Here is a 12,681-nt window from a genome sequence, read left to right on the forward strand (position 1 = left end):
TATTAAGAGTTCATCCATTTTCATTGCTGAGTAGTATTCCATTGTGTTGATATACCAAAATTGGTTGATCACTCATCTGTTGATGGATCTTTGGGTTGTTTCCAGGGTTTAGTTTTTACAAATAGAGCTGCTATAAAACACTGGTGTACAAGTCATTTTATGGATATATGCTTCATTTTACTTAGGAATGGAATTGCTGAGTCTTATGGTAAGTATATATTTAACTTTTTAAGAAACTGCCAGTTTTCCAAAATGGCTGTGCTATTTAAATTCCCACCAGGGGTACATGGGACTCAGTTGTGCCACATCCTCCTAACATTTGGTATCACCTTTCTTTTTATTTTAGCCAGTCTAGTTGGTGTACAGTTGAATCTCATTGTGTTTTTTAAAAATATGTATTATTTCTTTATTTGGCTGTGCTGGGTCTTAGTTGCGGCATGTAGACTCTTAGTTGCAGCATGTGGGATCTAGTTCCCTGAACAGGGATTGAACCCAAGCCCCCTACATTAGGAATGTGGCATCTTAGCCACTGGACCACGAGGGAAGTCCCTCTTGTGGTTTTAATTTGCTTTTTCCTAATCACAGTGATGGAGCATGTTTTCATGTGCTTATTTGTAAATCTTCTCTGGTGAAGTACTGTAACAGATTCTTTCCCCCCTTCTTTTCCATATTCTGCTCTCAGCTTCCTTTGCTCTTTTTATCTGGATACTGAAAAGCCATGCTTTATCATGGATCAAGAGAAGACTGGCAAATCCTATAAACTTCTTTCTTTAGAATGACCCTGGTTTTCTCCTCAGAACTGCCTCTCCTCTTGGTTGTTGGAAGCAACACTCTTTTAGCTCTTGCACATGGTCTTGAACAATGGTGTACTGACCCCTGGAGTTTTCTGGTGGACACCGACTCTCCTTAACTCTTCGAGGCTGACCCCCATGCCAGCCCAAACTTGGGTTGATGCCTGACAGTAGGTATTTTTGCTACTGGCTGGATAGATTCAGGTGCAAAGCACGGGGAAATTCTGTGTGCTTTTGCTTGTGGATCTTCTGAGCTGACTGGTTGAACTATGTGTCAACCCACTGCTGCCAATTTTTGTAGAGGTGGGATTGTGGAATCATGCCATTTTGGCTGAGTCCTATGGCTGCATATAACCCTCTTTCCGTGGAGCAGAACCAAGTAAAAAGTTTCACTTACCCTTAAATCTGCATCATATCATTCTGTTCTACTTGATGTATTACTTGGAATTTTTCTCAACCTACTTATGAGGTGTGGTCACTTCCAAACTATCTGTAAACTCTTGAAGGGCAAGGAATAACCCTTCCAGGAAATTTGTATTCTTTTCAAAGCACCACAGTGTTCTGAGTACAGAAGATCTTTGCTATAGTCTGGCATGCCTATGGCCTCACTCACTCAGTTGTGTTTGGCCCTTTGGTTCCCCATGGACTGTAGCCTGCCAGGATCCCCTGTCCATGGGATTTCTCAAGCAAGAATACTGGAGTGGGTTGCCATCTCCTCCTCCAGGGGACCTTCTCAACCCAGGGATTGAACCCATGTCTCCTGTGGCTCCTGCACTGAAAGGTGGATTCTTTACCACGCCTACCACTTAACAAACCCGTCAGCAGGTTAGCCTTCAGTTCTGAAAACTAATCAGCCTTACAAATCTGTGTACCTACAGGTGTACCTATGGCTGATTCTTGTTGATGTGTGACAGAAAACCACAAAATTATGTAAAGCAATTTTCCTTCAATTAAAAATTTTTTTAAAAAAGTTAAGTGCTTGTCTAAGTGCATCTGGATCCTTTGACATGGAACAGACCACTCACTTACTCCTTTGTGCCCTTACTAGACTTATTTAAACTTTCGTTATAGTATCTGTGACACTTGATTGGCTGCAGGAACAGAGATTATATCTTTGTGGCCTCAGTTCCTAGGACACTGTCTGGAACTGTCAAGTACTTAATAAGGCAATGAATGAATCAGTTAGTGGCAGAGTGTGGCTAGAGTTAAATACAAATAGGACAAAATACAACAATAAAAAGGATACCATCATGTTTCTCAGATGCAAAATACATGTTAGGTGCTGTGTTCTGTGGCTGGCATTTCTTTATTTAATACTCTCAGTAGCTACGTAAGGTACTGGGTTGGCCAAAAACTTCATAACATCGTATGGAAAAATCCAAACAAAATTTTTGGCCACTCCAATAGATACAGCTATTCTCATTTTATAGATGAGAATACTAAGGCACAGAGAAGTGCAGTACTTTCCCAAAGTCACACAGCTAGAAAGAGGCAGAAGTGGCACTGAACCTAGGCATTTGATTATAGAATCTGCTTCAAAACTACTGCTTGCTTATTTAAATGCTGTTTCTTCCCTTCCTGCTGCTCTTTTAATTGATTTTCAAGGATGATTATCTTAGTGGAGTACCCTGGGTATTTCTCCTCTAATGCAGAAATACTGATATGAAAAAGAAGTTGAGGGAACTGATAACATAGATGAAGCCATTAAAAATTTTGTTGTCACAGAACAAAATTTGCATGGTCAAAATAATCTGGGATAAGGTCATAATACTTACACTTAGCAGATGCACAATGTCTGCTATGTGGCTGTGAATGAATGACTCTGTGGTTTCATCAGAAGGTAAAGTTTGGCTGAGAGAAGACAAAGATCTCAGGGCTGTCAGCTTCTCAAGTTCACTCTGAGTTTGTGGGGAAATGATAAAAAAACACAATTCTACATTATAATCTCACTTGATAATTGTAAAAGGCTTTTGAAAAGCTTCTTGGAATGTTTTAAATGACTGACATCTCATTCAACCCAAGGTTAGTATTTTATTACAAGGAATAAAGAAGTTACAGAGGAATAAAGTTCCTTGTCCAGTGGCCCTGCCTGAGTTCGGGTCTTCATTTTCCCCCTCAGCTAGACTTTACTAAGTACTCCACACGATGGCTCTATCCATCTTTAGTCTGCATCTCCACCTACCTTCCCTGTTTGTGTGCTGTGTGCTTCGTCGCTCAGTCGTGTCTGACTCTTTGCAACCCCATGGACAGATCTGCCAGGCTCCTCTGTCCATGGGGATTCTCCAGGCAAGAATACTGGAGTGGGTTGCCATGCCCTCCTCCAGGGGATCCTCCCAACCCAGGAATCGAACCCAGGTCTCCCACATTGCAGGCAGATTCTTTACTGTCTGAGCTACCAGGGAAGCCCTCCTTGTTTACTGCTATCTGATTAAGTTTCTTAAGTGACCTCTGATGCTGTTACTTCCAGCTCTCCTGATGTCATTAAAAATTCATTATTTTGAGTCTTTGTTTCCTATTAAAATACAAGTTCTGATTTGAAGAATAAAATCTTTCGTATTATTTTCTGATTATAAAAGCAATGTCTATCATACAAACTTTGAAACAATAAGGTATTAAGAAGAAAGCAAAAGACATCAATAATTCTACACATCATGAGAAAATTTCTTCCAGTCTTTTTTCCCCTACATGTAGATGGTACAAATTGGTATAAGCCCTCTGGATAGCAAGTGGCAATAGTAGCAATATATAGCAATGGCCTGATTTCCTATCACCTGGATTAGTAGAACAAGCCTACATTGGGTTACTCTGCTCCAATTTTGTCCCCTTCTAATCTATTCACCCAGTTATTACTAGTTTCGTGTCATAAAATGCAAATTTGATCAGGTAACTCACTCTCTACTGAAACTCTTTTCAACAGCACCCATTAAGGTCAAGGCCCTTCTCAAAGTGAATGCAGCTAACCTCTGCCATTTCATTTTCTTCCTTGCCTGGTAGCATACTGAGTTTTAGCCCAGTTAAGTTTCATGCTGCCCTTTCTTGCTTTTGGGTCTTTCTGCTTTCTCAGTTGTCTACACTTTTTGTTTACTGACTGAAATCTATATATGCTTTAAGACTTAGATCATGCATTCTCTCCTGAAGTTGGGTCAAGTACTCTTCTAAGTGTATCCATAAATCACATGTATATACTGCTAAAGTGGTATTTGTGATACTGTGATAAAGCTGCCTTCTTACTCATCTGTTACCCTGACTGGCTGTGGATTTAGGTCAGGGCAGGGAATGGGCTTTTATTTTTTTTCTTGAATTCATGCAGCAATCCAAGCCTTTTATTAATTACAAAGAAGTCCTTTAGAAAGCCCTACTAACATGAAGTATAAAGGAAAGTCCAAGTCAAAAGTGAAGACCAATACTCTGGCCTTAGGTCTTCAAAAATTTTTTTTTACTGGCATTATACATAGAGAAAATATAAAACTTGTTGAATTTTCACAAACCCCAAACACCTGTGTACATATATTCAAGGGAATGAAAACTGGATCTCAGAGAGGTATCTGTACTCCCATATTCACTGCAGCATTATTGACAGTTAGATAGATGGCACAGTGGTAAAGAATCTGCCTGCCTATGCAGGAGATGCAAGAGACATGAGTTCAATCCATGGGCGGAAAAGCTCCCTTGGAGTAGGAAATGGCAACCCACCCAGTACTCTTGCCTGGAGAATTCCATGGACAGAGGAACCTGGTGGGCTGCAGCCCACAGGGTGGAAAGGAGTCAGACACAACTGAGCACACATGAACATGGAAATAACCCAAGTGTCTGTTGACAATGACAGAGGCCTTGGGCACTGATTTAGACGTGCCAGGCTTCTCTGAGTTTCAGACATTCTCTGACCCTTTCTGCCACAAAGTTGTTAAATGTTTCATTTCCTATTTCTGGAACATGCATGCGAGTGTGCTGTCACTTCAGTTGTGTCCGACTCTCTGAACCCTATGGACTGTAGCCCTCCAGGCTCCTCTGTCCATGGGATTCTCCAGGCAAGGATTCTGGAGTGGATTGCCATGTCCTCCTCCAGCGGATCCTCCCAACTCAAAGATCAAACCTCCAATTTTAACTTCTCCTACTTTCTCCTATTCATTCCTTAGACTTGAGCTGAAAGGTTACTTCCTCAGGAATGCCTCCCTTTACCCCAAGGTCAAGACAAATTCTTTTGTTATATGCTCCCACAGAATGAATGAATGTTTCACTTACATCATGAATACTGCATTATTAAGTAGGATAATACAGATCTATAATTACTGACCAAGAAATTTCTTTTCTCCCCCACTATCTCTGATGTGTGCTTTTCTATAATTACATGCATTTGTATGCACAAGAAAAAGTCTGAAAATAAATACACCAAAATGTTAACAGAAGTTATCTGAGGAGGAAAACTAAGATAACTTAAATCTTGGGGGGATTGGGGAAGATTAACCTGTTCCTTTTATTACAGTTTTCTTTGTTTTTATAGGAAATTTAAAATTTTTATAAACATGATCATAAACATAAAAATAATTCAGAAAAATATGTAAATATATTTATTATAAATACAAAAATTACACATAAAAGTATTGTGGATAAAGAATGCCACCTGCCATTTCAGTGAACAAACGGTGCTGCGCCCGTCAAGCCATCAGCCACTGCAGCTGCTCCGCACCTTCTCACACGCACTAAAATGATTAATTTGAAATGTCTGCTTTTGTGATTAGCAGTCCATCTTTTGGTGCTTTCACTACATAGTTTTTTTTCCCCATCAAAAACTCCTTTTTATCCTGACTCCTCCCTTACCAACAGTCCCTCAGAGCTATCTGAAAGACTGTCATTCCAGTCCTTAGTGTTAGTCACTCAATTCTATTGACTCTTTGTGAGCCCAGGGGCTGTAGCCCGCCAGGCTCCTTTGTCCATGGAATTCTCCAGGTAAGAATACTAGAGTGGATGGGGAATACATGTAAATCCATGGCTGATTCATGTCAATGTATGACAAGACCCACTGCGGTATTGTAAAGTGATTAGCCACCAACTAATAAAAATAAATGAAAAAAAAGAAAAAGAATACTAGAGTGGGTTGCCATTCTCTTCTCTAGGGCATCTTCCCAATGCAGGGATCTAATCTGGGTCTCTCGAATTGCAGGCAGACTCTTTACTATCTGAGCCACCAGGGAAGCCCTTTAGTCCTTAGTAACACCTCTGAAAAAGCATAACTCTTCATTTGCAGGTTATGCCTTTTTTTTTTTTCAGTTGACAGTATACATATAAGTCAATTTTATAGCCTATAGTATAAATGCTTTATACAAAAAATTTTAAGATATTTGGTAGATGAATAATTGGAATGACTTGGAAGATCGCTTGCGCGTACCTTTAGTTCACCATTAAAAAACTCCTGGATGGATTGGATCAGCTGCTCAGCAACGACTTCACCGAGGGGGCCTTGGTGGGTCAGGTGTCTGGAGGTGTCTGTGAGGGATTCCCCAGGGAGTCCGGGGATTTCTGTGATGTCCGAGTCTAACACCGAAAGAAAGACATTGGATGATGCCTCTGTATTGTGTGAAGTCATACGGTTTAGTGGGGAGAACCCCTGGACATCAAGATAGACAGGTCCTGTTCTCACCTTTCCTATTTCCTCTGCAACCGGGACAAGTCCCTTCCCCTCCTGAGTCTCAGTTTTCTCAATTACAAACCCAACGTGCTCCAGTGAATGAAGTCGCACAGCTGTGTCTGACTCTGTGACCCCATGGACTGTAGCCTACCAGGCTCCTCTGTCCATGGGATTCTCCAGGCAAGAGTACTGGAGTGGGTTGCCATTTCCTTCTTCAACGGCCTCCGAGGGCCATCAGCCTCCAATGTTCTCCGAGGGCCGCCTAAACTACAAACACCTTTAAGGCTGAGCTGAGGCGGGCCGGTTATAAGAGCAGGGATTTTTCTCAGTTTGAATCCTGGCTCTCCCACTTACTAGCTATATGACATTTATTAAATTAGCCTGCCTGTTAGAAGCTTAGATTCCTCACCAATAAAACAGGGTTATTGTTGGGGACTGAGGGAGGTAGTACATACAGAAGACATATCCCAGTATGTGGCCCACAGTAAGCACTTAAATGGTAGATATTCTTATGTAAATCCAAAAGTCTTTGACCCTGCAGTGACTAGAGCTTAAAATACAGTGGCCACTTGTGATGATGATCTCTTTCCAAATGGAACAGGTAGCTGAGTAAGTAAGTGCTTGAGGTGTTTCCTTCTTGACCTGAGATATAGTAGGTTGGCCAAAAAGTTCGTTTGGGTTTTTCCACACCATCTTATGGAAACATCTGAACAAACTCTTGGGCCAAACTAATACTTTAGAAGCACAGGCTCCAGAGTCTGCCTAGGCTCACATCCCGGTTCTGCCTCTTTCTAGCTTTCTGACTTTATGCAACCTTAGTTTCTCTGGGCCTATTTTTACATTTCCAAAATGGGGATGATAACAACCTTCTTTATCGAGTGACAAGGGTTATGCTGGCATCATTTTCCTCTTCATGTAGTTTTTGTTTTTTAAGGTTATAAAATACACCAATTCTGTTTAATAACCAAACTTTTCAGGAAAAAAAGGAACACGATGATACCAATTACAGTGATTATAAAATAAATATATCATGATTAGAAATGTTACAATGTGAAGATGTGTATCTTATAATTGAGGAAATACAATAATTTTATTGCCAGTAAGGAACATAGTGTTTCCCTTTGGGCCTTCCTAGATTCAGGTCATTTTATATCCTTGCTTCCTCCATTTCTGATATCAAGTTCCTTATTCCTATTGGGCAAATACCTTCCTAGTTCCTCCCTAACACACCCATCAGCTCAGGGTTTCTCTACTTTTGTTTGCTTAGTGGTTTCCTGACTACTGTCTTCTATACATTTCTACAACTGTCCTGCCACATGTCTGTTGTCCACTGGAAGCCCAAGTTCCTATTCACTATGATCTTTGCACAGGCTTTCCTTCTGCCTGCCTATTTCTTCTTCCTCTCCCCACCTTCCCTTTCTCTCTTTGCCTAGCTAACCCCTACTCATCCATCAGAGCTTGACTCCAGGATCCCTTTCCTGAATCCCCTCTTTGCCCATTTTGGCTAAGTATCCTCTGAGCTGCTAATAAACCTTCCTCTGTCTGCTCATTACTTCCTCCCCAACCCTTAATCACACACATTATACTGAGCTCCAATCATTTGTTTATAAGTACACTGTCCTACAGCTAGATCAGTGTTGAGAGACAAAAGGGCTTCAATAAATATTTGTTGAATGAATGTACAAGTAAATGAATGTAGTTCCTCAAACACACTGTAGCTGTTCAACTTTTTCATAGTGCTTACTACAACTTGTAATTACTTTGTTTGTTGTCTGTTTACTTTCTGGGGGTCATTTTCAGCACTACAATGTAAATCCTATGAGGGCAGGGATCATGTTGGGCCTGTTCATCGCTGTATGCCCAGCAACTGGTCCTCAATAAATGTTTGTAGAATAAATGAAAGATAGCTACGCTGTAACCCAATCCAGCAACCATCCACATCTAACTCTCCCTTCTCAGAATCCTTCTAGCACTTAGACTCTGTGCAAGCCTTTAGGATGATCTGTTTCAGGACCAAGTTTAGATTTCTATATACCTAGAATAATATATCATCTCATTTTGCCAATCACATTCCAAGGTCTTAAAGTCAGGAACCAAACTCGTTGTCAAAATCTAGTTGACAGCTAGTCACCCTGAAACTTGACTTGACAACAGATTCCCTGTTCCCAGCCCCACTCCTTTATCTTTCCCACATTTCACCTGTAAGTTCAAGGCTACTTGGTTGCTTTTTAATATCCTCTAAGTTGCCCAGCTGCAAATCCACACTTCCTGAATCACTGTCAGAAGCACAAGACATCACTACTTCTTCTTGACTACAGATCCTAGGAATGAAGAGGGGATTGGAAAAATTAGTTTTTCAGGACTGCTTCTGTCTCATCACTCAAGTGAAAGTTTAAATGTCCCCTTCTCAGAGAGGCATTTATTGATCACCAATCCAGATTAAGTACCCAGTCTCTTATTTATTTCTTCATTTCTTGCATAGTATTTAATTATTACCTACAATTATCAAGTTCATATGTGTTTATTAACCATCTCCCATCAGACTATAAACTCCACAAGGGAAGAAATCTTGTCGACGTGATCACAGTTGCATATTTGATATGGACAGAGTAAAGGGACAGAGTAGGTGATTAAATAGGTAATCCCACTAAGGAATCATAAGTAATGGAAAAAGTATGGGAGACCCCTAAGTTAACAGTCACTCAAGAAAGCAGGTTTACTCACCACAAAACCAAGAACAAAGATGAGCAACAAAACTGCAGCAGGGAACTTTCCTGGTGGTCCAGTGGTTAAGAATCCACCTTCCAATGCAGGGGATGCAGGTTCCATCCCTGGTCTGGGAACTAAGTTCCTATATGCTGCGGGGCAACTAAGCACATGGGTTGCAACTAGAGAAGCCCTTGCAACACAGCATGAGAAGCCCACTCACTGCAGCTAGAAGAGACTCCATGAATAGCAACTAAAGGAGAAGCCCACTCACTGCAGCTAGAAGAGACCCCATGCATAGCAACTAAAGGAGAAGCCCACTCACTGCAGCTAGAAGAGACCCCATGCATAGCAACTAAAGGAGAAGCCCACTCACTGCAGCTAGAAGAGACCCCATGCATAGCAACTAAAGGAGAAGCCCACTTACTGCAGCTAGAAGAGACCCCATGCATAGCAACTAAAGAAAGTTCACACCCTGCGGCGAAGATGAAGCACAGCCAAAAAAAAACCACCCCCAGAAACCTGTGCGATAGAAGCATGAGGTATACCCAAGCACAATAAAACAATAGTGGAATGAGACCCACATCATGTTCAATGAGGTCAGTAAGTTAATGATTCCTATTTCATGCTCCTCTGCACACACTTAAAAAGGGATAAGGTGACATTATACTGAAACCTGAGATGATTTACCATTTATGGTGTTCATTAACATCTTTTTGCTCATTTTCACTGTACCATGACATTCCCAGTTTGAACACGTAGAGATGAGAAAACTCTCCCACCTGATACAGAGGAGGAGAAGGAGGAGCTGATGATGGAAGCTTGATGTCCACTAAAGAATGAGGGAGAAGGTGGTCTTCTCCCCCTCCCCACATTTCCTTTGAGTATAAAACTGTAGGCCAGTAAGTTCTGAGCCCTGCACCCTCCTGCCTATCTGCTTGTAAACCTCACAAGCATCCTGTTCTAATAAATCACTTATCTATAACATTGTCTCTCAGTCAATTCTTTCTGTGTTGAGACATAAAGAACTGGGGCTCTTTGGAGCCCCTGAAACATATTTCTGTGGTTTCATCCTCAGTACCTAACATATTGTCAGCCTCATGAGAAGTGAATGGATAGGTAAGAGATACTACTCCACTGAGAAAAGAGACTGAGGCAGAACACCGCCCCTCTCTCAATCCCCTTTACCCTTTCCTACTTTTTTCTTCTTCTTATCACACAGTACCATCTATCATTCAGTTATTAATGATATTTTTTATCATCATTATCCTTCTACTAAAATGTCTTGAATATTCATTGGAAGGACCGATGCTGAAGCTGAAGCTCCAATACTTTGGGCACCTGATGCGAAGAACTAACTCACCGGAAAAGACCCTGATGCTGGGAAAGACTGAAGGTAGAAGGAGGAGGAGGCAGAAGAGAGTGAGATGGTTAGATAGCATCACTGACTCAATGGAAATGAATTTAAGCAAACTCCAGGAAATAATAGAGGAGGCTCCAGGGGAGCCTGGCGTGCTGCAGTCCATGAGGTCGAAAAGAGTGGGACATGACTTAGGGACTGAAAAACAACAACAAAAAACATGTAACTGAAATTTTAAAAGTGACTTCTTTTCTGAATTAGATAATAATTTTCAAACACAACACAAATATTTTCAAGTTTCTGTGCTATTTATAATGTAAAATCTACAGATGCGATATATTTTTAAGCTTAATCTCAATTAACATTATCTCCAACATTAAATTTACACAATAACAAAGCAATAAGTCAAGCCCTGGTTTGTAGCATTTGCTGACTCTATGGTATAAATATTCCATTTGCAGCCAAATCAAGCTACCAATGTTACTGGGAAGAGATGTGTAGTAAGCACAGCATGATATAATATTTCCACTATTCAGATACAGTAGATACAAGCTACCACAAAAACACAATGATAAAATAAAGGAAAATAATTAGGAAATGATGAATTTTGTTTTTAATATACTTTCATTTTAAGTATATATAATTTAATTCTTCTAATAGCTGTATTTAACAACCAATTTGCAAAATTCCTTTCACTTATGTATTTTTTACTTAGGTATAGTTGATTTATGGGCTTCCTAGTTGGCACTAGTGGTAAAGAACCCGTCTTGACAATGCAGGAGGCACAAGAACCTTGGGTTCCATCCCTGGGTCAGGAAGATCCCCTGGAGAAGGGCATGGCAACCCACTCCAGTACTCTATCCTGGAGAATCCCATGGACAGAAGAACCTGGAGGGCTACAGTCGACGGGGTCACAAAGAGTTGGACATGACTGCAGTGACTTAGCATGCATGCATGCATAGTTGATTTACAATGCTGCATTAGTTTCTGGTGTACAGCAATGTGAAAGAATATATAGATATATACAGAAAATACATATATATTCTTTTTCTTATTCTTTTTCATTGGTTTACTATAGGATACTGAATACAGTTTCCTGTGCTATACAGTAGGACTTTTCAGTTCAGTTCAGTCGCTCAGTTGTGTCCTACTCTTGGTAACCCCATGGACTGCAGCACACCAGGCTTCCCTGTCCATCACCAACTCCTGGAGCTTGCTCAGACTCATGTCCATGAGTCAGTGATGCCATCTAACCATCTCATCCTCTGCTGTCCCCTTCTCCTCCTGTCTTCAATCCTTCCCGGCATCAGGGTCTTTTCCAATGAGTCAATTCTTGGCAGCAGGTGGCCAAAGTATTGGAGTTTCAGCTTCAGCATCAGTCCTGTCAATGAATATTCAGGACTGATTTCCTTTAGGATGGACTGGTTTGATCTCCTTGCAGTCAGTCCAAGGGACTCTCAAGAGTCTTCTCCAATGCCACAGTTCAAAAACATCAATTCTTCAGCGCTTAGCTTTCTTTGAGAGAGAATCCAACTCTCACATCCATACATGACTACTGGAAAAACCATAGCTTTGAGTAGACAATTTGACTATTTCAAATTTGGCAATTTTAAAAAAGGCACCAGAGATCAAATTGCCAACATCCCAGAAGGACTTTGCTGTTTATTAAAATTCTTGAGAAATGTAACAGTTGACTCTCACAAGCCAGTATGAGGCTTCAGCACATCACTGGTTGTCTTAGTATTCAGTTGGAGGAGTTCTTTATATATTCTAGATCAGTCCTGTCCAATAGAATATTCTGTGGCAAGGGAAATGTTCTATATGCTCTATAATTGTGCGCAGTTCAGTATCATCTCCACCAGCCACTTGGGGCCACTGAATGCTTGAAATATGGTTAATAAATGACAAACTGAATTTTTAATTTTAATTAAATTCAAGTTAAAATATTCAGATATTTAATGGCTAGTATACCATACAATAGCACACTACCAAACAGAGAAAGAACTGACTTCCTTGTTTGGGACAGTAACAGACGGTAATATCCAGGACACTAATGATGGTAAAAGTTGTATCGCATTGTGAATACTTTGTGTTCCTAACAGTTAAAAGCAGATTATAGTCAGGCTGTCCCGGTTCACATTTTAAAATTTCCTTCTCTATAAAATGGAAATATTAATAGTACATATCTCACAGACTGG

At 40.6% G+C, this 12,681-nt stretch overlaps 1 protein-coding gene across 6 annotated transcripts in view; it reads right to left on the minus strand.

The window, feature by feature from the left end:
* MROH8 (maestro heat like repeat family member 8) overlaps positions 1-12,681 on the minus strand; it is a 58,068-nt gene that overhangs the window by 44,451 nt on the left and 936 nt on the right. For 5 of the 6 annotated variants that reach the window (XM_020892090.2, XM_070472604.1, XM_070472603.1 and 2 more), the window contains exons 2-4: positions 8,617-8,738; positions 6,178-6,323; positions 2,567-2,689 (exon numbers count right to left, since the gene is read on the minus strand). In XM_020892090.2, coding sequence (XP_020747749.2) covers positions 2,567-2,689; positions 6,178-6,323; positions 8,617-8,738 — 391 coding nt within the window. Of the gene's footprint in view, positions 1-2,566; positions 2,690-6,177; positions 6,324-8,616; positions 8,739-9,141; positions 9,582-12,681 lie in introns of those variants that run through there. The other variant, XM_070472602.1, reaches the window with a different exon arrangement.

The sequence above is a fragment of the Odocoileus virginianus genome, chromosome 9 (genome assembly GCF_023699985.2).
Source record: "Odocoileus virginianus isolate 20LAN1187 ecotype Illinois chromosome 9, Ovbor_1.2, whole genome shotgun sequence".
Taxonomy (NCBI): domain Eukaryota; kingdom Metazoa; phylum Chordata; class Mammalia; order Artiodactyla; family Cervidae; genus Odocoileus; species Odocoileus virginianus.